Source organism: Sarcophilus harrisii, chromosome 3, assembly GCF_902635505.1.
Source record: "Sarcophilus harrisii chromosome 3, mSarHar1.11, whole genome shotgun sequence".
Taxonomy (NCBI): domain Eukaryota; kingdom Metazoa; phylum Chordata; class Mammalia; order Dasyuromorphia; family Dasyuridae; genus Sarcophilus; species Sarcophilus harrisii.
Window position 1 is genome coordinate 195,129,130 of NC_045428.1, and position 26,822 is coordinate 195,155,951.

Sequence of the window (26,822 nt, forward strand, 5' to 3'; positions counted from 1 at the left end):
AAGGAAGAAAAGGCCTAGCCTACAGTCATTAGGAGATTATTAGACAGGGTTCAATCAATTCTGCATTTCACCATATAACACTCCCTTCTGTCAGTGAGGAAAAAAGATGGAACATATAGGATGGTGCAGGATTTGAGGGAAATTAATAAAATAGTCCTCCCCTCACATCCAGTAGTTCCAAATCCTTACACTATCATGGGAAAAATATCCATGGTTCAGTGTGATAGACTTGAAGGATGCATTTTGGAGCTATCCTTGGCTGAGGAAAGTAGAGATATTTTTGCATTCGAGTGGGAAGATCCAGAGACAGGGAGGAAGCAACACTATCCTTGGAATGTGCTTCTCCAGGGCTACACAGAATCACCCCATCTATTTGGATAAGTATTGGAAAAGATATTAGAGGAATTTGATAGGGAAGCCCTGATAGGGAAGCAAAAATATTACAGTATGTAGATGGCTTACTCCTTGTAGGGAGAAAGAGGGATTCCTTAGCACAAACTACTATCAGGTTGCTAAATTTCCTGGTTGAGAGTATCTCAAGAAAAGCTGCAGTTTGTAGAAAGGGAAGTAAAATATTTAGGACACTTAATAAGTGAAGGACAAAAGAAACTGGATCCAACCCGAATTGAGGAGATTCTCCAAATATCAAGGTCAAGAACAAAAAGGGAGCTCAGGAAATTTGGCTGGTGGGGTACTATGGAAATTGGATTAATGAATATGCACTGTTAATTAAACCCCTTTACACTTACCTGCTAGAAGAAAAATCCAATCATATTGAGTGGGAATCTGAGGCACAAGAAAATTTTGAGGAACTAAGATCTCTAATGTCTGCCCCGGTCCTGATGTTACCATCTCTGGAAAAGCCATTTCACCTATTTGTTAATACTGAAAAGGGAGTAGCATTGGGGAGTGCTGGCACAAATAAGGGGAAAGCAGAGACATCCAGTGACTTTTCTATCTAAACTCCTAGACTCTATGGCAAGGGGATGGCCCAAGCAGTGGCTGCAACAACCCACCTTAGTGGAGGAAAGTAAGAAATTGACATTTGGAGGAAGTATCATTGTGAGTGCCCCTCACCAAGTTTGGTCTATTTTGAATCAAAGGGCTGGGAGGTGGTTAAGAGATTCTAGAATATTGAAATATGAAGCAATTCTATTAGAAAGAGATGATTTGATATTATCACAGGATTCAAATCTAAATCCAGTCAGTTTTTTGTCTGCCTCTCCTGGGGAACATGCTCCATTAGAATATTATTGTATCAATGTAGTAGATTTACAGACAAAAGTTAGGTAAGATTTACAGGAAAAACCCCTGTTGACAGGAATTCAATGGTTTATAGATGGTTCTTCATGAGTGGTAGAAGGGAAAAGGCAGAATGGGTATGCAATCATCAATGGGAATGGATTATCAGTTGTCCAGTCAGGATTTCTACCCAGCAATTGGTCAACTTAGATCTGTGAATTATTTGCTCTTAACCAGGCCCTAAAGACATTAGGAGAAAAGAGCGAAACCATTTATACTGATTCTAAATATGCCTGGGGAGTAGTACATATATTTAGAAAAAATTGGGAAGAACGAGGCATGAGTATCTTTGTTAAAAAAAAACAACAACAAAACAAAACAAACAAACAAACAAACAAAAAAAAAAACACTAGCCAATGAAGTGTTCTTGGGTCAGTCATTTAACCTCTCAAAACTAAGGTAACCCTCCAAGAGTATATAAACTGTGACAGGTTGTGATCTACTTGGAGGGAATTCCCATACCAAAAATATGTTCTTGGTATAGTGACATACAATTCTCAGTAAGTAGAGTACATAATCCTTGCCTTTGAGAAGCATATAACCTTGGTGAGTAAAAAAAAAACAGGTAGATTGGACACTGGGTCAAAGATGAACTCACTAAAACACACATGGCAGCTAATACAAGTGTAAGAAATTCTCCCTTCAAATGTCTTTTCATCTTACTTAGCTGTGAACAAGTTCTTTTACTTCCCTCATAGTAAAGCATAAGTTTATTGCAGGCAAAGACTTAAAAGATTGCTTTGTCTTTGTCAACTCCAGTACCTCAAATGCTGTCAACATTTCATTGTTTCTTGAATTGAATTAAAAATAGTACTCAGACCAACTGGAGTTATTCTGCAAGATCCCCTGTTACCATGGTATTGTAAGAAGCACCATCTCCATGGAAATCAAAGTCCTTCAGCATAACCAACTGAGAAGACCCCAATGCTATGCTAGATATAAACAGCTGGTAAATTTGATTTGGAAATCCAAGTTAGAATGGGGATTGCTTATATATTTCTGTACAATTTCCAATGCTACATACAATTATTACTTTTATCATCCTCAGACCTAAATGTGTATCCTCAAAGGCATGTGGTCATATGGCTCTTAAAATCCAGATGTGGGCTTGTTCTAAGGTCCTGGCAATCTAATCAGATCGTGATTCTTGATAACAATGCCTGATAATTATACTTATTTCTGTCTTTTTGTTTTAAAAAATGTTCCATAATGATTTCAGAAAGGTCTGGAGAGACTTACACGAACTGATGCTGAGTGAAATGAGCAGGACCAGGAGATCATTATATACTTCAACAACAATACTATATGATGACCAGTTCTGATGGACCTGGCCATCCTCAGCAACGAGATCAACCAAATCATTTCCAATGGAGCAGTAATGAACTGAACCAGCTACGACCTGTGAAAGAACTCTGGGAGATGACTAAAAACCATTACATTGAATTCCCAATCCCTATATTTATGCCCATTTGCATTTTTGATTTCCTTCACAAGCTAATTGTACAATATTTCAGAGTCTGATTCTTTTTGTACAGCAAAATAACGGTTTGGTCATGTATACTTATTGTGTATCTAATTTATATTTTAATATATTTAACATCTACTGGTCATCCTGCCATCTAGGGGAGGGGGTGGGGGGGGGGGTAAGAGGTGAAAAATTGGAACAAGAGGTTTGGCAATTGTTAATGCTGTAAAGTTACCCATACATATAACCTGTAAATAAAAGGCTATTAAATTAAAAAAAAAATGTTCCATAACTTCTGGCATTATATTACAGAGAATTTTACCTTAGTGGTTTTTTTTTTTTCATTCCTTTCCTCCCTTTACCTGCTCTATTTTCCTCACCCGTAACTAAAAGTATTAAGAAAACTTTTCCTTACATATGACATCTCTATTGTGATATATGTTACTCTTCATATTGACTCAGATCTTCCTGCATGAAAGAACATGTTGATTAAGGAAAGATGGACTGACTATAAAAATTTAAACAGATGGTTTAAGAATTCATCCGTAAAAATAAATAAATAAAAATCATTTCAAGGGCTTCCCAAGGAATAAACACTAGCCAGCTAATTTCCTGTAATGTCCTTAAAGTGCCACCTAGTGGCATTGGCTAAATTTAAATTTGAGAGAGAAGCTTTTTTTTTTTTTCTGTTTCAAAATACATCTTTATTGGGCTGGCATGTTAATATAAACTTACCAGAAGATGCCTTAGAGATCATTGAATCTAACCTTATTTTTAAAATTTTTATTTACTTTATTCTGAACTTAAGAAATAAAAAAAAATCATTCCAATTAAATTATCTTCTCCTTTTACAGATGAAGAGATAGGCCCAGAAAATAGAAATCACTTATTAATAATAGTTAGTGGCACAAACAGTATTAAAACACAAGAGTCTTGATTCCAAATTCATTGTTTTTTTCTATAATACCATGCAGCCTCCAGAATGATCTTGGATTAATTTAAACATATAAATATAATATATATATTATATAATGTAAAAAATACATTATATAATGTAAATAATATTTACCATACATACTAGGGATAAATAACTTTTGCTGAGGTCATTTAGACTAGAAAAAGGATGAACTCAGAGGGTGAGGTAGATCATATATACCAGATTACTACTTGGGAGGTAAGACTGATGGTGAAACAGAAGGGGCTGGTTAGGAGGGAACTGGAAGAGAAGAAAATCCTCTCTGTTATTTTGATCAGAAAAGCTGTTTCTAGTTTCTTTACCTTCAGGCTAGACTGCTGTGGTGAAGCCTCAGGATTTATTTTGGAATTCACTAGAGGCCATAATTTGATTTCTTTTGATTATGTTCAAGACACAAAGCCCATCCACATTGGGCTGTTGCAGTTGCCAGTTGGAAAAAGGATCTGGTACTTGAGGTCTCACCACCCAAGTATAAGAGACCCAAGAGATCTTGGTCAGAGGTTCTTAGAACAAGAGTTCAAGCCTTCAAGAGGGCTAAAGAGACCTACCCTTTATAATTCTTCTTAGCCTTCTTTTTAGCTCTCAACCCAGAAAAAAAAGAAGTTATCTAATCCATCAGAAGGAATTAGAAAGAAAAGGAGAAGCTTAAATTCTATGAATATAATGACTTTACAATGATAAGCTAAAGATCATTTATATCAAAGACCAAGTGTATAATATGTGAAAAGCTAAAGAAGTGGAATTTATTTTCTATAAAATACTTGAGAGGCAGGAGTTAAAGGAAAAGGATGCTTGAGAGTGGCTGGAAGTTTGAAGGGGCTTGAAGCAAGGTTGGACAACAAGCTATTAAGATTCTTAATAAATTTTTATTGTTTTAAGAACTATCTACAAGTTCAAAAAAACAATCTTGAAAACTCTCTCAAAAAGCAAGGGTTCTTAACCTGAGGTTTTAAAAACATTTTGATAATTGTATTTCAACATAATTGATCTGATTTGTATTTTTATGCATTCTGTTTTATTTATTTAAAAACATTATTCTGAGAAGAGGCCCACAGGCTTTTTCAAAGACTGCCAAGGGGTTCCTGTTCATCCTTTCTCAAATTTCTGAATAAAGAATAAAATAATCATTCTAATCCTAAACAAGACATTCTGAATCAGAATTCTTTGTGTTCTGAGATTGCAGAGCAGTATCTTTCAGTCCTTTCAAGATCAAAATATTTTGATTATTTAACATGCTGTTTGTCCCTTAATAAGCATTTTTCTTAAAAATGGAGAGGAATAGAGAAAAGTGCCTAGATATAACTATTAAAGCAATTTCCATGGCAAGAAAATATAGAATGATCATTTATTTTTGTCATTCAGTCATTTTAGTCATGTCCAATTCTTTGTGACCCCATTTGGGGTTTTCTAGGCAAAGATACTGGAGTGATTTGCTATTTTCTTCACCATCTCATTTTACAGATGAGGAAACTGAGGTAAATAGAATTAAATGAATCGATCAGGATCACACAACTACTAAGTGAGTGGGGACACATTTGAACTCAGGTATTCCTGATTCCAAGTGGGGCACTCCAGTCACTGCACCACCTAGCTTCCCAACATAACCATATCTAACATTTTTAAAGCACTTTCCATACATTATCTCTATTGATCCAAATAACAATCATATGAAGAAGGAATTGGCTTTACTTTACAGATGGAAAAAAAATATGAGGTTTTCTCATGATTATATAGCTAGCAGATGTTAGATTAGATTGTATGCTCTTTGAAGGCAGGAATCATCTTTTGCCTCTTTTTGTATTCCCACTATTTGGCACAGTGCCTAGAACACAGTAGTTGAGTATTCAATGTTAGTTGATTAATTGATTGAGATGTGGGAGAAAAATACAGAAAGGTCTCTCTTGATCTCAAGTCTAAAACTTTTTCCAAGTCCGCTGCACTGAGAAGTTCCTTTTTCATGTTAATTTTTTCCAGTAATGAAAATGTGCCTTCCCTTTTTTCCAACTCCCTTCTACCCACCCCACAGGCCCATCCCCAGTGAGAAAGAAATAACAAATCCCTGACGTAAATATATAATCAAGCAAACCAGATTCTCCCCTGGGTCAATTCTAAAAGAAATAGAACAGAGGCAGAGCCAAGGTAGAGTAAGAAGTATTAAAATCTAGCGTTCCCCTAACACTTTCTCAACAAAGATGTAGAGAATGTACTCTAATCAAAAGAGCCAACTGAATTATTTTTCCAGTCTAGGATAGTTTAGAGAAATGGACAGAGAGGTCTACATATACCAACAGAGAGAAGGATGAAAGAGAAAAAAGGGGAGTGATGGGGACAGAAAAAGAGACATGGCCAAGTAGAAAGCATTCTGTCACCCAGGCCTGACAGAAGGCCAGGACAGGAAAGAAAGAGATCCCAGGAGATCTCCAAGAAAGCACGGAGTCCAGGAAGGAGGGACTATGTCTTGCCCACCACCAGTACTGGATCATAGATCTATGTTAGAAAGGAATGATGGAAGCCTCTGACATAGGAACAGCTTCCAGGAAGCAAACAATAACTGTATGATTTTGGTTGCTGGAACATAGGATAAGGTCCTAAACCAAAGGGTAGTTCAAGTATAGTTCAAATGCCCTGAACACACAGGTCAGTAGTAGCTGAGCCACATAGAAGAACTCTGCCAACCAGAAAGAAGCTGATAGACCCAACTTGAGCCAGAAACTTGCATAAGTAAGACTAGGAAGGGCAGTAAACAGACCTCTCCCTGAGTGACCTCACTCTGGAGATACTTAAAAACTTGTAGGTGTCCAGCTTGGCACTATGAAAGCAGCAGTTTATACAAGTTTTCCCTCTTATCATTTCTTAAAGCAAAATAATACTCCAACACATTCATATAGCTAATGATGGGTAACCTCTCACTTTCTAAATCATTCTTCCACAAAAAGATCAAGAAAGCATGTACAAAATAACAAGATTATGTGATGATCAATGTAGTGATTCCAGGCAATTCCAATAGACTTGTGGTGGAAAATACTGTCTGCATTCATAGAGAGAACTATGGAGACTTAATGTGGAAAATTTCCAAAAAAAGTTAAAATATTTCCCACAGGAAAAAAAAAATATTGAAAAAATGAGTTACCCTTTTTTTACAAAATTTTAAAAGCGAGAAGTCCAAAAATTTCCAAAATAAAAGAGTTTAAGAGAAGACTTTGTTGTTCTTTCGTCTGGTTAGATAGTAAATTGTGAACTCTTTGGAAGTTGGGACCACCCCATGGGGTTTTTTTGGAAATTTAAGGGATTCAATTTCCAAAACCCCAAGGTGGTCAAGATCTGGAAGGGTTAAACAGCCTTTGGGCACAGGGTTGAACAGAATGAGAAAAGAAGGGAAAAGGGAAGGCAGGAAAAAAAACCTCTCTTAAGGATCAGAGAACCCAAAACCTTAGTTCCGTTTTCCTAAGAAAGACCATTTCAAGTTTTTTCTCCACACCCTAAAAGGGGTTATTTCAAATTTATGAAAAGAAAGAAATTTTTTTTTTTTCCCACAAAAAGATTTAATTTAAAATGAATTTTTAGATTATTAATTTCTTTTGTAATTTCGTCTTGGGTTTTTTTGAATTTTTTTTTTTTTTCTTTTTTTTTTTTTTCTTTTTTTTTTGAAATTTTGGTATTTTTTAATTATTTAAAATTTTTCATTTTCTCCATTTTTGTGGAAGAGTTTTAAGAAAAGTTTTAAAAATAAATTGTTGGAAATTAAATTTTTGGAAAATTGGATTTTAAATTAATAAACCCAAAAAAAAAAAGAAGAAAGTTTAATTTCTTTCGGTTTTTTGGGGGAGTGTTTTTCTACTTGAAAGAGAGATTTTTGTTTAAAAATTTATTTCATGAAAATTTTCTATTTGGAATAATTAATATTCTTTGTGTTATTTTTTATTATTAATCTAATTTTATTATCTTGTTGGTTTTTTAAGAACTTATTCTTTATTCATTCCCAAATTTTAAAATTTCCCAATTACAAAAAACAACACAAATTTTTCAGGGTCCTTCTTTTTGACTTTGGGGTTCCTTTAGAAACTTTGGGATAGGGTAGGTTGATAAGAGAAGTTAAATTTTCCCAAATGGCTGGATGTTTACTTTCACCAACAAATATGTTCCCTGCCCCACATCCCTCCAATATTCCAATTATCTTTCCTGTCATTTCCCAACTGACAGGTGTTAGTGGTATCTAGAGTTTCTTAATTTCTTTTCTGATTAATAATGATTTGGAGTATTATGGTAGAAAATTTTTAATTTCTTCAGCTGAGAATTATTATATCCTTTGACCATTTATCAAAGAATGGCTTGATTTCTTAAATTAGAGTAATTTTATATATTTTGGAAATGAGGTTTTTAAAACCTTTGATGTAAAAATGTTTTCCCAGTTTATTGTTTCTTTCTAATTTGTCTCTTAGTTTTGTTTGTCAAAAAACTTTTCAATTTGATATAATCAAAATTTTTTCATTTTGTAGTGAATATATCCTAGTTTTTCTTGTCATAAATTCCTTCCCTTTTAGTTCTAAGAGGTAAAATTTTCTTGCTTTCCATTTTTTATAATTATTTTTTGCCCGGTAAAGGGAACCCATTTTGATTTTTGGTAAGTGTTAAGTGTGGGTAATACTTGTTTTTAATACTAATTTCCAATTTTCCCAGAATTTTTAAAAGTGAGTTTTATTCCAAAACCTGGGGGTCTTTGGGTTTTAAAATTGAATTAAAGTTATTGGTGTTTTGTCCTTTGAACCAACCATTCCATTGATAACAGTTTTTTTTTAGCCAATACCAGATGGTTTTAATAACCGCTGCTTTTATAATAATTTTAGATTCACAGCTAGGATTCATTTGATTTTTTTTTCTTAACCTTGAAATTTTGATTTTTGTTTTCCAATGAACTTTTTTGTTAATTTTTTTTAGATCATAAAATAGTTTTTTTGAAGTTTTGGTATAGTTAAATAAATAGATTAGTTTAGGTAGTATTGTATCTTTATTAATTTATTTTGCCCAATCCAAGAGTATTTAATTTTTTCCAGTTGTTGAGCAGACTTAATTTGTGTAAAAGATTGTAGTTTTGCCCATAAAGTTTTGATTTTCCCTTGGCAGATAGATTTTTTTTTATAAATCGGTTACTTTAAATGGAATTTTTCTTTGTAACTCTGTTGGGTTTTGTTAGTGATATATAAAATGTGATGACTTATGGGTTTATTTTGTATCCGCAACTTTAAGGGTATGGATTGTTTCTAATAACTTTTAGTAGAATTTGGGATTTCTAATCCATCATATCATCAGCAAAAGTATAATTTGGTTTCATTGCCTATTCTTATTCATTTAATTCTTTTCTCAACCTTATTGCCAAAGATAGCATTTTAATAAAATATTTAAGTAAGGTGACAGTGGGAAACCTTTGTTTCACTCCTGATCTTATTGGGAATGGTTCCAGTTTGTCTCCATTTTATGATGCATGCTGGTTTTAAATAGATGCTACTGATTATTTTAAGGAAAATTATTTATTCCTATACCCTCAAGTGTTTTAAATAGGAATGGATATTGGATTTTATCAAATGCTTTTTCATCTATTGAGATGATCATATTTTTTTTAATTTGGTATTAATATGGCCAATTATACTGATAGTTTTCCTAATATTAAACCAGCCCTGATTCCTGGAAAACCTATTGATCATGGTGTATTAGCCTGGGGGATGATTTTCGTAGTCTTTGCTAATATCTTATTTAAAATTTTAGCACAATTCATTAGGGAGATTGTTATAATTTTCTTTTCTCTGTTTTCAACCTACCTGGTTTAGGTATCAGTACCATGTCTGTGTCAAAAGGAATTTGGTAGGGACTCCTTCATTCCATTTTTTCAAATATTTAAAACATTCGGCTAATTGTTCTTTGAATGTTTGGTGAATTACATGTAAATCCATCTGGTCATGGGGATTTTTTTAAGGAGTTGATTAGCTTGTTCTATTTCTTTTCTGAAAGGGACCATTTAAAATTTATTTCCTCCCTATAATCTGGGAAGTTTTTTTGAGGTATATCCATTTTGTTTAGGTTATCAAATTTATTGGAAAAGTTGGGCAAAGTAACCCTTTATTATTTTTTAATTTCCATCGGTGGAAAGTTCTCCCTCATTTTTAAGACTATGAATTTGATTTTCCCTCCTTTTCTAATCAGATTTAAAAAGGTTTATCAATTTTATTGGTTTTTTTTTCATACAACCAACTTTTAGTTTTTTTATTAGTTTGTTTTTTTTTTTTTACTTAATATTATTAATTTCCTTTAATTTTAGAATTTCAAGTTTAGTAATTGATTGGGGTTTAAATTTTTTTTCCCTTTTTTAAATTGGTCCAATTCATTGATCTTCTTTCTATTTTATTCAAGTAAGTCTCAAGGATATAAAATTTCCTTTATTATGTTTCTCATCCCACAAATTTTGGTATGATGTCTCACTGTTGTTTTATCTTTTGAGTGAAATTATTAATTGTGTCTATAATTTGCTGTTTCACCCAATCATTCTTTAAGATGAGATTATTTAGTTTCCAATTCTTTTGGCTATTTACTCCTCTTTTTGTTGAATGTAATTTTATTGCATCGTGATCGAAAAAAAGCATTTACTATTTCTGCTTTCACATTTAATTTTGAGGTTTTATATCCAATATATGGTCAATTTTTGTGTAGATTATGAACCCGGGAGAAGAAAGCATACCCTTTCTGTCACATCGTTTCCCAGAGATCTACCAACCTAATTTTTCTAATATTCTATTTACCTCTTTAATTTTTTCTTATTTTTTTTGATTTGATTTATCTAAATCTTAGAGTACAAGACTGAGATTCCGATCATAGTTTTGTTGTTATTTCTTCTCAAACTCTTTAACTTCTCCTTTAGGGTTAGATACTATACCACTTGGATGTGTTTAATACTGATATTGTTTATTGTTCATGGTATCTTTTTAGAAGATATAGTTTCCTTCCTTATCTCTTTTTAATTAGATCAATTTTTGCTTTTGCTTGATCTGAGATAAGGATGGCCCCCATTTTTTTTTCTTCACCTGAAGCATAAAGATTCTGCCCAGCCTTTACCTTTACTCTGTTGTATCTCCCTGTTTTAAATGTTTTCCTGTAAAAACATATTTAGGGTTCTGACTTTTGATCCATTGCCGCCTCCCTTTTAGAGAGTTCATCCCATTCACATTTACAGTTAAAATTAAATTTATATTTCCTGCCATCCTAATATCCCCAGATTTGCTTTTTTTTCTTGCCCTCCTTTCCCCTTCCCTAGTATTAAATTATTGGCCACTTGCCACCAGCCTCCCTTTATATCCCTCCCTCCCCTTTTCAATCCTTCCTTTCTTGTACCCTTCCTTTTACTGTTTTTCCTTTTCCTTTTCCCCTTTTTAATGAGGGAGAGAAGATTTTCTGTAAAACAAATATTAATTATTTCCTTTGAGCCAACTTTTGTGAGAGTAAGATTCTAAAATTCCTCCCCCTAAGTTTCCCAGATATGATAGGTTTTTTTCATCGTAGAGTTTCCCCTTTTATCTCCCCTTCCTTTTTCTGACACTATCCTTCCATTTTACTTCCTTTTTTATGCTATATCATTAAAATAAATTATGTGGTTTTTATGAATCCCAAAAAGGAAATACATTTTCAAGAGTTCCTTTTTATTTTTCTACTTCTTGAGTCCCTGTTTTGGAGATCAAATTTTAAGTCTGGTTTTTTCCTTAGAAACAATGGAATTTCTGTTTCATTAAATGTCCATTTCTTCCATGGAAAAAAAATGCTCACCTTAGTTGGGTAGTTTATTCTTGGCTATTCCAAGTTCTTTTTTGCTTTGAATATGATTCCAGGTCCTTCGACCATGTTGAGGCCAGATCTTTTGACCCTTATTGTGGTTCGTATCGAACGTTTTTTCCTGGCTGTTTAAAATTTTTCTTTATCGAAAATTTGAAGTTAAAATATTCCTCGGAGTCTTTATTTTAGGGTCTTTTTCAGAACAATGAATTTCTTCAAAGATTTACCTTCGGGTTCTATTTTCTGGGCAGTTTTCTTGATGATTTAAAAAGATCGCTTTTCATCATAATTTTCAAGTCCAATGATCCCAGGTTATTCTCCTAGATCTATTTTCAGATCTGTTGTTTTTCCAAGAAAATATTTGCTTTTTCCAATTTCATTTTTTGGTTTTGCTTGACTGATTCTTCCTATCTCAAGAATCAATCATTTTATTTGTTCAGTTCTATTTTTAGTGAGTTATTTTCTTTATTAGCTTTTTTTACTTCTTTTGATATGTCCAATTGAGTTTTTAAAGAGTTGTTTTTGTCATGAATTTTTTTCCATTTCAAAATTATTTTTAGAGAGTTTTTTCTTTTTCCAATTCACAAACTGTTTCCTGCACTTTGGGAGTTTTAACTTTTCCAATTCACATTTCAGGAAGTTGTTTTCTTTTTCCACATCAACTTTTACTGAGTTTATGCCTTTTCAACCCCTTGCATAGCTTCTCTTTCCTTTCCCCATTTTTCTTCTAGTTCTTATTTAAGGTTTTTAATAGTCTCTTCTAGGAGAGCGTTTTGTATTGAGGATCAACAATGGGAGACTGTCTGCTATTAGTCTCTTCAGGATTGAAAAGCTGTTCTCTTTCTGAATAGAAACTATCAATCGTCTTTTTGATTTTTTTTACTCATTTTGTTAAACCTGTAGGATATGCCTTCAGGGCCAGGAGGTTACCAGATTCCTCTGCAGAGCAGTGAGAGGTGTATGGACAGGTAGCTGTCCCCTTCTAGCCAGCTACAAAAAGCAGGGAGGTACTGGAGTGCTCTGAGAAAGAGTTCCCCACCTGTAAGTAATTCAGGCCTGCAGGGAAGAGCTGGGAAAGTGTCCTGCAAAGAACCCCCACTGTGTGAGATAACGACTACCCTGGGGCTAGACTCTGAGCAGTAAGAGTTTCACTATCCCAAGCCAAAGCCCACCTTGGGGCTGTGGGTTATTAGTGACTGAGCAGTGAATGGACTTGCAGGGACCAGAAGTGTCTCTGCCACAGAAGCACAGTCTGCTGGGGAAGTTCTATTGCCCCAAGCTGAGCCCCCCACTGTGCCGATTAGAGGCTGTCCAGGCTGTGGCTCCCTGCTGTGCAGATTTATGACTGCCCCCGCAAAAGCCCCGAACTGTCCCGAACTGCAGGGCTGCGTTACAGTCTGCCTGAGTCACTTCCGGGTTTGAGTGGTTACAACCAGATCTTGTTAGGTTCTGGCGGTTTTTTAGAGTACCCTCTGTTCTAGGCTTTAATTTCTCTGCCAGTTTACTGCTTTGTAATCAAGGCAGAGCAGTTAGCCGATAGCAAAGTCGTCTCTATAACTTCTCTAGCCACAGAGATCACCCCCGCCCCTGGTCTGCTGAGGATGCTAGTCTCTCACTGCCTGCCCTAGTCTTTTCCTGGCCCCTCAGGACAAACCTTTCCTGGCAATCTTCCAGATTGACTTCAGCAGGTAAATTGTAGTGCTTTTAATCTTCATAAATTTAAGCAATGAAGAGCTATTTTTGAGGCTGAATTAAATAGTTGGTTACGAGGGGAATGAGAGGAGCTTAGAAAGTCACGTGTGCCTTCTCTGCCATCTTGGATCCACCCCCGCCTTGATATTGCTAAAGCCTAATTTTTCCCTTTTCTATTATTCCTTGACTCAGACTAGAGTCTTCGCTTCCCCTCCTCATCTTTATTCCCTCTTTTCAGAAACTAACCTTCAGTATCTATTCCTCATTTTATCTGTTCTTTTGTTCTTGATCTTTTCCCTAAATACTTTGAAATTGCACAGCTTATTTGTTTTGTGTTTAAGCCTTAAAGATTTACTTCATACTGTAACATAGAGTGAGATCATTCTTATTGATAACATCATATACAAATTAAATATATCTTTCATGACCTATGGGAAGTAGAATCATGACCAGTGTCTTTTTTAAATGAAATCCTAAAGAGATACCTTACAGAACTCTGGAGTTCAAATATAGATTAGCCTAAAGCACAGTTATCCACCGGCTCATTTTACTGCTATCTATATTAACTGAAAGTAATAAAGATGAAAGTAAAACTATAAATAATCTGCCATTTCTTAGCACTATGCAGACCTGGAGCACTGATAAGTTATTTGAGTAATCTGAGAACTCATGATAAAAGCTGAGTAAAAGGCAATAAAATCTGCAAAAAAAGTCAAAAAGGCTCACCTCAAAAATGATTATAACCCACACAGGAGCATTAATAGTCTATACTAATCCTCTACTTAAAACAAAATCAAATTGGCATAACCTACAAGGAAGTACGAATTGAATTTACAAGCATCTGATTTTAATTTAAAGTAGAGTATTTTATTTTGGCCACTAGACAATGTAAACCTCACAAAATACATGATGTGTTTTCTTTACATGTTAAGAAATGCTCCTAGACGAGAACTGATTGCAGCCACAACAAAATGGTAAGAAAGATTGTAGATATTTTCTTTGTTCACCATTCAGCAAAGATTTTGCTCTATGTGAATCTAGCCTTGGATCAGATAGATGGCTCAGTGAATAGAAAGCCAGGCCTGGAGTTAGGAATGCTCATCTTCCTGAGTTTAAACCTGGTCTCAGACACTTAGTATGTGACTCTAAGCAAGTCAGTTAGATCTGTTTGCCACAGTTATCTCATCTGTAAAATAAGTAGGAATTGAAATGGCAAAACATTCTAGTATCTTTGTCAAGAAACCTCAAATAAGGTCACAAAAAATCCAATGGTATTGAAAAATAAGTCTATTTTAAAGTTAAATCTCAACAAAGCAAGACAATCTGCCATGGTAAAAAGCAAAAGCTTTAACCTAATTAATTTTTTTGTAAAAATTAACTGACAATTGATACTCTGATTATAGTACACTGCACAATAGAATAACAAACTGTTTTTAAGAAATTAAATTCTCTATTTAATCGATGAGATGTGCACATAAATAAAAATGAATTAGTTTTGGAAGAAAAGTTTAATTTATGTTTGAATGATTAAGAATTAGACTCTTGGGCAGGTAGATGGTAAAGTGGATAGAGGATCAGTCCTGGAGTCAAAGAGGACCTGAATTCAAATCTGACCTCAGATACATCACTCGTCCTAGCTGTGTGATCCTGGGCAAGTCACTTAACTCCAAATGCAAGAAGAAAGAGAAAAAGAAGAAAGAAGGAGGAGGAGGAGGAGGAGGAGGAGGAGGAGGAGGAGAAGAAGAAGAATTCTACTCTTACCGCCATAAATCTTTTCCTGATATTTTATCATGTGAAGTAATGTTAGATTCTGACATGTTCTATCATGAAGGAAAGGCTCTAAGTATTGTTCTAATGATAAACTGTGTATAAGTGATGAATATTTGGACATCATGACTCATGAAACAAAGAAAAACACAAAATAGCCCTCAGTCTTATACAGCTTTTTTCTCCTTATACAGTACATGGTATCAGAGAAGCAAAAATGTGGAAGTAAAATTTAAAAAGAAGGATAAAGCTTAGACTATCTATAAATAATAATAATGATTTAACTCTAGGTACTCAGCATGCAAGATTCTTATCCAACAACTAACAAAATGGCATACTACTGAAAGAAAATTTTCACATCAATATTTTCTATTAAGCTAAAACAATAAGTGAAGCAAAGTATCTTTGCCAAGAAAACCTCAAATGAGGTCACAAAAAAATCCAACACTATTGCAAAATGAGTCTATTTTAAAGATAAAATTAAATCTCAACAAAGCAAGACAATCTGCAATGGTAACAAGCAAAATCTTTAACCTAATTAATTTTTTTGTAAAACTAAAAGACAATAACTACACTGATTATTGTACACTGTAAAATAGAATAATGAACCTTTTTAAAAGAAATTAAATTCTCCATTTAATCAATGATATGTGCACATGAATAAGACAAAAGGAAGCTTTGAATAAATGAAAGGATGGCAGGTTTTTTCTGAGGTTGGGCATGATAAAAGGAGATAACATTTGTAAAGCAATTTGCAATCCTTAGAATGCTAAAATGTTACCTATTACTATCAACAATTATTAGTAAACACTTGAAAACTTGGTGATTCACTGCCAAAGATATTTCTTTTTGTAATACTTTAAGGTGAACCTCAATTTGCTTATGTTTCTGGTTTCCTTTCAAAATGCTGACCAGAGATCTGAGGGACTGCTGTGATTGATTGGCGTTTCAGGAAAAGAAAGGAAATAAGACATCCAGTCTTTCTTCCCTGTTGTGATATGGGAACCACCTGCCAGTGGCTGCTGGAGGTCTAACTCAGACCTGAGATCTAACTCGGATCTCTTCATGTGGTGAGGATACAAGGAGACTGAGAGGCAATTGCGTTGTTCTCTGATGTCCCTCCTCTTCCCTCTTGCCTCCAATTTATTTCATTCCCAATCCACAAGGAACATCTGTATCAGCAAAGGCTGCTTTGCAAATCCATAGCTGCAGAGGCTCTCAGAGAATTGATCTGCCTCTTCACTTAGGCATGGTCCTAACTATTCCACTAGATTGTAAGCTTCTTCAAAATTGCTTTTTTGTAGTGGCAAGAAACTGGAAATTGAGTGTATGCCCATCAGTTGGGGAATGGATGAGTGCCATGAAATATTATTGTTTTATAAGAAATGATGAGCAGGCTGATTTTGAAAAAGCCTGGAAAGACTTATAAGAACTGACATTAAGTGAAGTGAGAACCAACATAACATTATACACAATAACAAGATTATGTGATGATCAATTGTGATGGACTTGGTTCTTTTCAATAATAAGATGATTCAATTCTCCAATAGACTTGAGAGGGAAAGTGCTATCCACATCCAGAGAAATGGAGACTGAATGTGGATCAAAGCACAGTATTTTCACCATTTCATTATTTGTTGTTAGGTTTTTTTTCTTTCTCCTGGTTTTTTTTAATCAGATTTTTCTTGTGCAGTGTGATGAATAAGGAAATAATGTTTAGAAGAATTGTATGTGTTCGACCTATATTATATTGCTTAGGGAGGGGAGAGAGGAAGAAAAAATTGGAATACAAGGTTTTGAAAAGGTGCATGTTGCAAAGTATCTTTGAATTGCAAAAAGGAGTGAATGCCCATCAATTGAGGAATGGCTGAAGTAATTGTGATACATAAAGGTAATGGAATATTATTGTTCTATAAAAAATGATGAACAAGCTGATTATAGAAAGGCCTGGAAAGATTTACATGAACTGATGATAAGTAAAACACGCAGAACCAGGAATACATTGTACACAACAACAGTAAGAATTAACTATGAACAGCTTGGTTCTTCTCAGTAGTTCAGTGATCCAAAAGAATCCCAATAGACTTTGGACAGAAAATGCCATTTGCAAACAGAGAAAGAACTATGGAGAATGAATGTAAATCAACACCTACTATGTTCACTTCTTTTTTCTGTTTTTTCATCCCTCCCGTGGTTTTTCCCGTTTGCTCTGATTTTTCTGTCCCAACATAATTCATAAAACAATGTGTATTAAAAAGAAATAAACTAAAAAAACATACATATCTACTAACCTAGGTACCCATTCATGCAAGAATATAAAATAAAATCCTGCATTAAAATAAAAGTATCTTTGCATGTGTTTGGGAAAATAAAATACTATTTTTTAAATAAATAAATGAGATTGTAAGCTTCTTTTTGGCAGGGGCTGTCTCAGATCTCAGAAAGATCCAGTGCTCAATCCACTGCACATCTAACTGCCCCTAGCAGTTATGCTAGTTTTTCTGGCATATAGTAAGAACTTAATACATTTTATTGATTGATTGAATGTTCCTCCCTATCTTTGCCCACTATTCTTTTACAATACAGGTGCTTTCCAAAAATGTATATTTGGCTCTCTCTTCCTCTTTCCTTACATTTATTACTGAAGCAATGTCAATCACTGCTCTGGTTTTAATGATTACATACAGATAGATGCTTCCTGAATCTTAATATCCAATGCTGAGCTTTCTCTTGAGTGCTAGGTCTCTATCTTCAATTGCTTTGTTGCTATCTTAAATAAAAATTAACACATCCAAAACCACCATTTCCCCCCCAAATTTACTTTATTTCCCTAAATTCTATGGTACTACTAATTTTCTTACTGAGTCAATCTCAAACTCTCAAATCTCAAAATAAATAAAAAATTTCAAAAAAAATCTTAAAACTATCTTCAACTCTTCCTACTCTTTGCTCCCACATCCAGTCACTTTAGAAGTATGATTGGTTCTACCTCAGCAACATCTCTTACACTTGTTAACAACTTTCTGTTTCCATTGCCACCACATGAGTTAACACATTCACTGCCAAAATAATTGTCCTTCCACAAGTATGAGGTCAGCTGCCAAAATGGTTTTCTTTAAGTGCAAAGTGGACCATATCACTGGCTATTGAATAAATTTCAGGTGCTTCCTATTAACTCAGATAAAATATAAACTTCATTGTTTGGCCTTTAAAATCCTTCACAACTTGGCCCAACTTATCTTTCCGGACTAATTATCCATTACTTCCTTTCCTGAATGCTATGATCCAGCTGCACTGGTCATTTTTCTGTTCTCCTATCTCCATGTTTTTGCAGAGGCCCTCTAGAATGCAATCTTCCTCACTTTACAGAATCCCTTGCTTCCTTCAAAATCTGGTTCAAGCTGTATCATCTTGGACAAGTCACTTAACCCAATTTCCTTGCCAAAAATTTTTTTCCTCTAAATTCTGACAATATTTTGTTCTGTCCAAGAAGACATGTAAAGTACTTTGTAAGCTTTAAAACATTATTATTATTATATAAATCTTACTTTTGCAATAACTTCTTTTCCTCTCTATTTTCACTGATATCACTAGTATTTAAACTAATTGTAATAATTTCCTAATAGGCTGACACCTCTACTGTCACTCACTTCCAAGTCACTCTTTATAACACTGACAAAATAATATTCCTTACATAGAAAAATGTCCCTCTTCTGCTCAAAAATCGTCAGTAACACCCTATTGACATCGAATATTATCTAAACTCCTTTTCCTGGCATCCAAGTCGCTTTTTAAAAAGTAGTACTCTTATCTTTCCAACATTTTCACATACTTCATACACTTGAATTTCCAGCTAGTTTGAATTATGCTACTGAAACATGACTTTTTCTTTCCTTTTTCTGAGTTATTCTCAATACCTATAGTATGTTCTTTCTCCTTGTCTTTATTTATTAAAATTCGTATTTATTCTTTAAAGGTCAACTCAACTATATTCTCCCTCATAATAACTTTACTTCTTATGAAATTCTACAGTTTATCAATGCTCCCCTAAAATGTGTCACTTCAAAATGGTCTCAATACTCTATGATCTGATCAGGAAAGAGTACAGAGAGGCTATGACCCTCAATCCCTTTTCTGGGCCAGGACTAGAGGCAGGTAGATATTATATTGGCGTTGAGGACTAGACTTGGAGTCAAAAAGACCTAAGTTCATGTCCTGACTCAGATAGCCTCGGTAAAAACTGAATAATAATAATATCACCCACCTCACTGGGATTATTGTGAGGATCAAATTAGATAACATATGTATTTTGAAATTTTTAAAGTGCTAAGTAAATGTTAGAGATGATGATGATGATGATGATGATGATGATGATGATGATATATTTCTCTGGCAACTAACTAGTATGAACTATGATATACTTTTATTTTTATTGTAGCTTTTTTTTAACAAGATATATAGATATGCATGGGTAATTTTTCAGCATTGACCCTTGCAAAACCTTCTGTTCCAACTTTTTCCCTCCTTCCCCCCACCAGATGGCAGGCAGACCAATACATGTTAAATATGTTAAAGTATATGTTAAATACAATATATGTATACAGTTATTTTGCTGCACAAGAAGAATCGGACTTTGAAATAATGTAAAATTAACCTGTGAAGGAAATCAAAAATGCAAGCAGATAAAAACAGAGCAATTAGAAATGCTACGTAGTGGTTCACAGTCACTTCCCAGAGTTCTTTCGCTGGGTGTAGATGGTTCTATTCATTATCGAACAAATGGAACTGATTTGGTTCATCTCATTGTTGAAGAAAGCCATGTTCATCAGAATTGATCATCATATAGTATTGTTGTTATTGAAGTATATAATGATCTCCTGGTTCTGCTCATTTCACTCAACATCAGTTCTTGTAAGCCTTTCCAGGCCTTTCTGAAATCCTCCTGCTGGTCATTTCTTACAAAACAATAATATTACATAACATTTATAAAGCACAATTTATTCAGCCATTCTCCAATTGATGAGCATCCACTCAATTTCTAGTTTCTAGCCTCTACAAAGAGGGCTGCCACAAACATTTTTGCACATACAGGTCCCTTTCCCTTCTTTAAGATCTCTTTGGGATATAAGCCCAGTAGTAACACTGCTGGATCAAAGGGTATGCACAGTTTGATAACTTTTTGAGCATAGTTCCAAATTGCTCTCCAGAATGGCTGGATGCATTCACAATTCCACCAACAATGTAATAGTGTCTCAGTTTTCCCACATCCCCTCCAACATTCAGCATTATATGATATACTTTTAAAGTTACTTTTTATAAATACACATATTTTTAATGTCTGAAAATTTCACCCTCTGTAGCTTATGAGTATTAAATGACAACACCCGAAAGGCTGAAAATGTTTGGAAATCACTACTATACAAAGATTTCCAAACTTTGCCTGAGGTATTCAAGTACCACTCCTGGGCCCAAATTTCTGCTAATACAGGTTATCACATCTCCCTACTGTCTCATATGAAGCTGCACTTAATAAAAATTCTTCAGATCATTTTTACATGAATTCTTAACCAGCTGTCTCTCTTTAATTCTCATACTGAGCTATTGGCATATTGACCTAAGCAAAATTTATATTTATTTAATTTTAACTTGTTAGATTCCTCTCATTTTCCAGCCTTTCAAAACTGTTTGGATTTTGAACTCATCATTATCAATCCTTACTAGTTATGTATGATTTTCAAATATAATCTATGTCCAAGTCACTGAACTCAAGAAAGCTCTTTCTAAGTTAAGTTCAATCTATCAATCAGCTTTTCAGGGAGGTAGTGGGTAAAAGGATATCTAGTTGTTCAACCAGTTATAAATTTACCTAATATCCAACTCACATTTCTATGTCTTATCCAAAAGGATAGCTAAACGACTGTCAAATGTTTTGCTGAAATTCAGCAAAGATATGCTATCTTAAGGTGAGTCTTTTGTTTTCTTTTTTTAACTTGAAGTAGTACAATAATTCTTGATAATTCCTTGATCTATTTTCCAGGTCACTTGAGATATTTTACAGTTTCTTATATTTTTTCAACTTTATTTTATTATTTCTTAATGTAACTTCCTAATGTTTTGAGGAATTATTTTCTTTAGTGAGGTTCTATGCCTTTTACCATTTGGCCAATTTTTATTTTTGAAAAGTTATTTTCTACAAGATTTGTTTGTGTGTGTGTGTGTGTGTGTGTGTGTGTGTGTGTGTGCTTCTTTTGCACAAGCTGTCGATTCTTTTCTTATAACTGTCTTACATTGGTCTCATTTTTTCCAATTTTACTCCACTACTTTTATTTTACTTTAAAAAAAATTTTTTTCCTCTTCTTTAAAAAAAGAATTCTTTCTTTACTCTTCCAGAAAATTTTGTTAGACTTGTGCACAAACTGCATATTTCTTTGAGGCTTTGTTTGCTGCTGTTTTCAAATTATTGTCTTGTGAGTTCGTGTTTTGAGCTTACCTGTTACCATAGAAGCCTTTTATGTTTAGGTTCTTTTTTTGTTTGCTCAGTTTTTCCAACCTATTTCTTAACTTGAACTCTGTTCCTCTTTGGGGGAGGTGATTATTCTGACCTTCAAGCTTTTATGTCTAGCTGTTTTTCCCGCTAGATTGGAGGGTTTATAAGGTTTCATAGTTTCATATGATCCTGGTGCAGTCTATTCACTGTTTTCCTGGTCTGCACTCTGGTAATTACTGAAGTACAGCCCTTTGAGATATAAGCCATACCCACTCTTCTTCATTCTGGAACTGGGTATGGGGCTATGATGCTGCCAAATTGTATTCAATCCTGCACCCAGTGCTAACTCAAGGGTCTACTTGGAATTTCTTTCTGACCAGGTTTACAGCATGCTTACCAACCCTGGTCACTGGGTGCTGCTGCCAGTGCATTACCACCACCACTAATATCACCGCTAGGATAACCACAGCCTATGATACTTCTGCCAGATCTTGCTCCATCCTATTGGCTACAAATTACTTTCTATTTTTCCAAACTGACCTGAGTTGGGGGGAAAAAAGATCTCATGTGATTTTTTTGTTGGTTAACTCACTCTGACTTCACTATGAGACATTTTTAAAGGTTTTATTTAAAGGTGCGGGTTGGGTAGAGCTCAGCAAAATTGTTAACTTCACTCTATTATCTTAGTTTCTCTTCCTCTCTTTTTTTTTTTCTTTTGAGACTATGTCTTGTTATCTTGCCTAGGCTGTTGCAGGAGTATTTCACAGGTCTGATCCTAGCTGATCTATGAGACAGCTCTGTCATGTAGTGTTCCTAACATAAGCTACTCTACTCATCCTGAAGAAACTGAGAAACCTCTTCTCTCAAAGTACCATACTTGTGCAAATATTGGATTGGCTCAACATATTACATCTCAGAAACCCTAATTAAAGCTGCAATCTATGAACCTCAATCTCCCCAGTAGCAGGAATTGCAAACACAAGTCACCATTCCATCAAGACTTGTTATTAATAAACCCATATTGGCTGCTAGTAATTTCTAAGTACTTAAAACTTCCATTTCTAAGTACTTAAAACTGTGTTCCAGTAGTGTATGATTCCTACTTTTGTGAAATTCAATATATGTGTATATACACACACACATATACATACATACATACATGTATGTATGTATTTGGCAACCTGCCTTAAAGATAGAAGCTCATCAATTTACTTTTGAGATGTAATACATAGAGGGAAAGACTTGGAGTCAGGAAGACAAATTCAAATCAGCCTCAGACATTTAACTACATAATTGTGGGCTGTAATGGGCTGAAACTGAGCAAATGCACTGAGAGCCGAGCACTTAAGACTAATTACCAGTTGGACAATATTCTATCAGTATATATTTGGAGAAAGAATGGCCCTGCCCACTATGCTGCAGGCTTGATCTGTTGTATAGGAAGGAGATTGGGTGGAGGATTTGGAGGGTGGAGTGAGAAAGCCAGAGTCACTTCTGGTGGATTCGTGTTGCAATTCCTCTCACTTAGAGTTGCCATTCCGTTCACATCCACAAAGAATAAAGATCAAGGACTTTTACTGATCCTGACTCTGGCTGATTCTAAAGTATCCAGGATGCTAATGCGGTCATCACAGTGGGCAAGTCACTTAATCTCTATCTGCCTCAATTTCCTCAAGTGAAAATGGGAATAACAGCATTTAATTCTCAGGGTTGTTATGAGAATCAAATTAGATCAAATGAGTAAATCACTTAGCAAACCTTAAAGTATCATGTAAATTTGAGCTATTATTATTATTATCATCCCTGTAAGAAAAAAAACCCAGAAAGTTTTCTGGTGGAATAAAGCTAATAAGCACATAATGTCTACTCTTTTTTTCACTCGGGTTCTTCATTAAACTCCTTCCAGTTTGAAAGAAGATCTGTTTCTATTAAATTTATTCATGTAATTACACGTGCACATAAGTAGCATTTACCACAGTACTCTAAGAGTTGCAAATTGTTACATAAATGCTGTTTCATTTGATTATATTCTGTATAGGTATATAAATATGAATAGATGTATTTTAAAACATTCAAATTAATTTCTGTATCACACATGCACAAATCTCTAAATGTTCATTTTGCTGCTTGGTCAAAATCTTATGTTTTCTAAGTGACACTTTCTCTTCACTTAGTACATATAAGTTGTGGTCATGCACTCATTATACCAGAGTCCAAGAATCAAGAAAATGAAATTGTAGTTGGTCCAAAACCTGACATTTCCCACTATTTGGGTCATCTTCTTTCCCCACCTCCAAACCTTTTCTGTGAGAGGATAAAAAAGAAGGACTTTAATTTTTCCCTGATTTTTTTTCCTAACAAGATCAGCTTTCTGATGCAGACACAACTATTCATATTCCTCTAGAATAAATAATTTCAGATCAACTTTTCTTCAACAAATAAAAGAAAAAGAAAAAAGAAAGACAAACGTCTAAGACTTCATTGATTAGCCACTTATGTCAAGTAGTGCTTGATGTGAAAAAAATTCCACAGCAACAGATTTTGGTAATCCTGTGAATTTCTTTAAAATGAAACTAGACTGTTAAACAGTGAATGGTCCCAAAGTGGCAAGCCAAAAGAAGGAAAAGGAAAGGGCTTTGATTTTGATCCACCAACTGGATAATCAACCTCCAAAAAGTATGTTCCAGTTGGAAACTTCAAAGCTATTTTGTAGCTAAACTTTTGTTTTCCTTTTTCATTGCTCCAAGGAAAACAATTAAATTTTTTATTTTAATAGCTTTGCTAGTCCCTTCCCTCTAAGATGACTTTTTATTTACCCTTGATATATCTTGTATATATAGTTATTTGCATGTTGTCTCCTCCACCAGAATGTGAGCCCTTTAAAGTCAGAGACAATATCTTTTCCTTTCTTGGTATCCCCAGTGCTTTAAGCATATGATACAATATTATTATATTGCTTATAATTACATAATTATAATGCTGGCATATAATAAGTGGTTAATGAGTATTTGTTGACCAACTTTTGAAACAGTCAACTTAGAAAAGACATAAAATTGTCTAACTATAACATTAATGAAATCAATGATGAAAATAATAGATTACATTTACATAATTCAGCCTAAGGGCTACACTTAAGGTAGGCAATGAATTATTGTTCCCAATACCTTTAAGAATGAGGTAGAATGAATCAGCTTCTATAGAAGCCCTCACAAAGGATTGTATACAGATATTGAGGATTTCTTTTAAAAAGTAATGTTATAAAATAATATCTCTTTCTGCACACAGGTGATGATAACACAGAAACTGGATTTAACAGTAATAGATTTACATGGCACATATTATATAATACTAGATTATACAGAACATTACATAACAATTCTCTCCTCAAAGAAATTGTGGGGCAAGAAAGCACTAGAGAATGCCTTTGACTCAGGCATACCATCACTAGTCCCACAAATCTAGAGGAAAAGGATCTTTATGTACAATAATATTTATGGCAACTCTTTTTGTGGTGATAAAAAAAACTTTATCAACTGAGGAATGGCTGAACAAGTTATGGTAAATGAATAAATGACATTATTATGCCATAAGAAATGACAAAAGGATTTAGAGAAAAATGGAAAGATTTGTATGAACTGATACAGTCACAGAGAAGTGAACAGAATCAGAGAAATAATAAATAAAACAATATCACTGTAAAGACAAACAACTTTGAGAAAGATCAATACAATGACCAACTATGATTAGAAAAGACTGATGATAAAAACAGGTTACCCATTTTCTAAAGGTTAGATTAAGTTTTGTACTTCATTCTCAAAAAGAACCAAAATAATATCACTAGGTTGCAATCAAGTTATAGTGCATCCCTGTGGCTGATCAAACCATATATACTTGATATGCTCTATCCATTACCTGTCAGGCACAAATAGTCCATATGAACATTTAGAGTGAAGAAGTCTCTTAATTTAAACCTCTCCCATTTCTTTTGAGCTATTGCCATTCTGCTTCACCTAAAGAGCCTGCCTTCTTTGATACAGGCAAGCCATGCTAGGTAGGACTTTGACAGCATCTTCTGTTCAAACCCACCCACCTTCTAAAAAAAGATGTGATGGACTCAGAAAATCAGTCTCACACACAAACACAGGCATAAACAACATAGAGATTTGTTTTATTTTATCATGCATGTTTGTTACAAGGTTATTTTTATGTCTATGTGTGTGTAGTTTTTTTTTTTTTTCATTTGGGGATGAAAAGGAGGAAGAGAAAACAAATTGTTGTTAATAAAAAATGATTTTTTTAAAGAAAAAGCATAGGAAAATAAGGAATAAAGAACTAGGAAATTTGTGTTTGCCTTTGTTACTTACCTGCTCCAGAAGTCTGAAATCACCATAGCCTGGCAGTTGACCTGGAAGTTTGGTCTGGCTGATGGAGTCATTGCTTGTGTTATGGTGTAAAACCTGCTAGCCAAATAGGAAAATACATAAAGATCTTCCCTTCTGGCCACATAAATAAGGTAACAAATTCTACCTCATTTCACTGGTGGAAAGTTCAAGCCAAGTGGTCAAAAACTTCAAAGAGCAGCAGGAGAATTCAGGGCAGAGGAAAGAGTATACATAAGTGAACATCATCATGAAAGCTTTTTACAGATCAGCTTTCACTATGTGTCTTCATGCTGGTAAAGCACATTACCTACTAATCACCAGGTTTGAATTCTGAAGAGCAATCAACAAAAAAATGGTGTGTGAGTATGTGAGAATGACTCTGACCTCTGAGATTCCATTTGGTTTAAATTGACAAAATCCCATTTTCTTAAAAGGAAAATACCAGAATTAGGATTTTAGAATAAAAGATTTAGAATTGGAAGGGTCCTGAGAGACCATTAAGTCCAATCCCCCTCATTTTATGGGTGAAGAACTGAGGCTGAGAGAAATTAAATGACTTGATTCAGGATAAAACAGCTACTAAAATGTCTAAGATCAAACTGGAACTCTGATCTTCCTGACTACTTTTCCCATGCTCTATCCATTATACATGTCCTCCCTAATTTCCATTTAGTAGTCCATATCTTTGCATGATAATGATGGTAAAGTCTTTAAATCTTTGGGACTATGCTACTTCCTTGCTTATGTCTAGCACCTTTAGCTACAGAAAAGAAAGAAAGAGAAGAAGGAAGGAAGGAAAGAAGGAAAGAAAGAAGGAAGGAAAGAAGGAAGGAAAGAAGGAAGGAAGGAAGGAAGGAAGGAAGGAAAGAAGGAAGGAAGGAAGGAAGGAAGGAAGGAAGGAAGGAAGGAAGGAAGGAAGGAAGGAAGGAAGGAAGGGAG

At 34.4% G+C, this 26,822-nt stretch overlaps 1 protein-coding gene across 12 annotated transcripts in view; it reads right to left on the reverse strand.

Annotated features, from left to right (window-relative positions):
- The window catches only part of REPS2 (RALBP1 associated Eps domain containing 2), a 258,619-nt gene that overhangs the window by 32,297 nt on the left and 199,500 nt on the right, over positions 1–26,822 (reverse strand). For 8 of the 12 annotated variants that reach the window (XM_031958943.1, XM_031958944.1, XM_031958938.1 and 5 more), the window contains one exon: positions 25,866–25,958. The exons of the other annotated variants lie outside the window; for them this stretch is intronic. In XM_031958943.1, the coding sequence (XP_031814803.1) occupies positions 25,866–25,958 (93 nt within the window). The remainder of the gene's footprint in view (positions 1–25,865; positions 25,959–26,822) is intronic. 12 annotated transcript variants of the gene reach the window in all.